Raw genomic sequence first — 1975 nt, forward strand, 5'->3', positions numbered from 1 at the left:
AGGCATCCTATGAAAAAAAAAAAAAAAAAAATATAAAGCGGAACTAGTCAATCTTCTACAGAATTAAATCATGCAGTGTAAGAGTATATGAAATGAAACATTTTGTTCTCACAGCTCCTAATCATCTTTAATAATGTAGTATCCCATGCAACTGAAATGACACGGGATTAGATTTTGATGATTGTGTACAAGTTTTTTTACACTTGTATAACATTCTTACAAATATTAACTTTAAAAGCGGAACTAGTCAATCTTCTACAGAATTAAATCATGCAGTGTAAGAGTATATGAAATGAAACATTTTGTTCTCACAGCTCCTAATCATCTTTAATAATGTAGTATCCCATGCAACTGAAATGACACGGGATTAGATTTTGATGATTGTGTACAAGTTTTTTTACACTTGTATAACATTCTTACAAATATTAACTTTAGTGCAACAAAAGCAGTAGTAAAGCTTTTCATTTTATGTCAATGAGAAACTTGAAAATCCATCTGTTACTCAAGAGTGCCTCTGACCGTAGTGAAAACTGCACTGATTAGATAATAGAGAAACTACACCAAATTTCTTGGGAAGACACCACATACCACAATACTGTGGAAAGGACTAAATGCAGCCCAGGAGAAAAAGCATTATTTATTACTTCGACGATAACAAGTCATGTTTCTGCAAAATTGCAGTTCATCTAAAAAGGTAAAACTACCTTTATAAGATCATGTGCTCCCCATTAAAGCTGTGTTACCTTTTAGTTATTTTAAATGTAGATGATGTCATAGTTTCCATTTCACCTTAATTTTATGCCAGAGTCTTAATATTCCTAGAGAGATAGTGCCAAATTTAGGATATAAAACTCACCAAGGCAATTCAGCCAACATAGTTTCCTGCCTGGCACACTCTTGGGACAGAAAGGGGAGTCAACTAACCGCTCAAATGCATTCTAACATACGCAAAGTAAAGCCATGACATTTAGCCCTTGCTGTCAATACAGGTTGTCGTGACTAGCTGTGAAGAAGTGTCATAATTTTAGAGCAGCGTATGATGTAGACTTTAAACACTATGTAGTTTAAAAAAAAAAAAAGATCAAAGAATATTTGATAGTGCAATTGAAACAAGGAACCCTCTAAATATATGAAAGTGAATAATTTTCATGTGATGATATTTAGAATTTTTATTACTAACCACTGGCCTTCCTGCAGCAGTAGGTGGTTGTTTCGCCAACTGTGACTGCAAAAAACAAACCCATGTAGTGTTAGATATTACAGTAACTAAGAATACAAACCCAAATTAATATCGAGAATGTTGTTAAATGAAACACTGGGTGCTTGTTTTATATACAGAAAATTACCTGCTGCTTCATAAGAAATACTTGGTCATCTTCTGCTACAATTTCCTTTTCATGAACAAACTGCAATACAAAAACATTAACATGATTTTGACTGGAAGAAAGACATATATTTCCTTTTATACTTCCCCGTGAATACGACCAAGGCATTCAACAATGAAGTAAATTTGTAAAGTACTATGGTGACTGCAGACTACATTTTCTATATTTAAGACTGCTACCTCATGAATCCATTTAAGCTAAATTAATTAGAAGTGAAATAGATCTCAGGATCTGTAAGAAATGTTCACAGATGTACACACTCTGCAGCATGCTCACATCTCTGTTAACTTATCGAGGCCCAACCTTGGTATTATTTTAATAGGTAAGTATGGCAAAAGTGACTCTGCACCTGCATTGCGTCAGACTTGTATATGGACTGGACAGAGACATTTGGATCCCAGGTCTATGCATCAAATTGCAAGCCCTCTCCCTCCAAAGCTCACCACAAACTTTGCCAAAACAAGCATGGCAAATATCAATATCAAAGTTTATAATCCAGGCCTGAAGTTTATAAGCATGCAAAAAAATAAGTTATATTTTCTTTGGACACTTATGATTTAACATACTACTATATATGTCTCGTCTCCCCC

At 34.2% G+C, this 1975-nt stretch overlaps 1 protein-coding gene across 1 annotated transcript in view; it reads right to left on the reverse strand.

Annotated features, from left to right (window-relative positions):
- DYNC1LI1 (dynein cytoplasmic 1 light intermediate chain 1) overlaps positions 1 to 1975 on the reverse strand; it is a 27298-nt gene that overhangs the window by 4289 nt on the left and 21034 nt on the right. Inside the window, exons 8-9 of the mRNA XM_019474485.1 lie at positions 1347 to 1406; positions 1181 to 1225 (exon numbers count right to left, since the gene is read on the reverse strand). Of these exons, the coding sequence (XP_019330030.1) occupies positions 1181 to 1225; positions 1347 to 1406 (105 nt within the window). The remainder of the gene's footprint in view (positions 1 to 1180; positions 1226 to 1346; positions 1407 to 1975) is intronic.

The sequence above is a fragment of the Aptenodytes forsteri genome, unplaced genomic scaffold, assembly GCF_000699145.1.
Source record: "Aptenodytes forsteri isolate BGI_AS27 unplaced genomic scaffold, ASM69914v1 Scaffold9, whole genome shotgun sequence".
In the NCBI taxonomy this organism is placed as follows: domain Eukaryota; kingdom Metazoa; phylum Chordata; class Aves; order Sphenisciformes; family Spheniscidae; genus Aptenodytes; species Aptenodytes forsteri.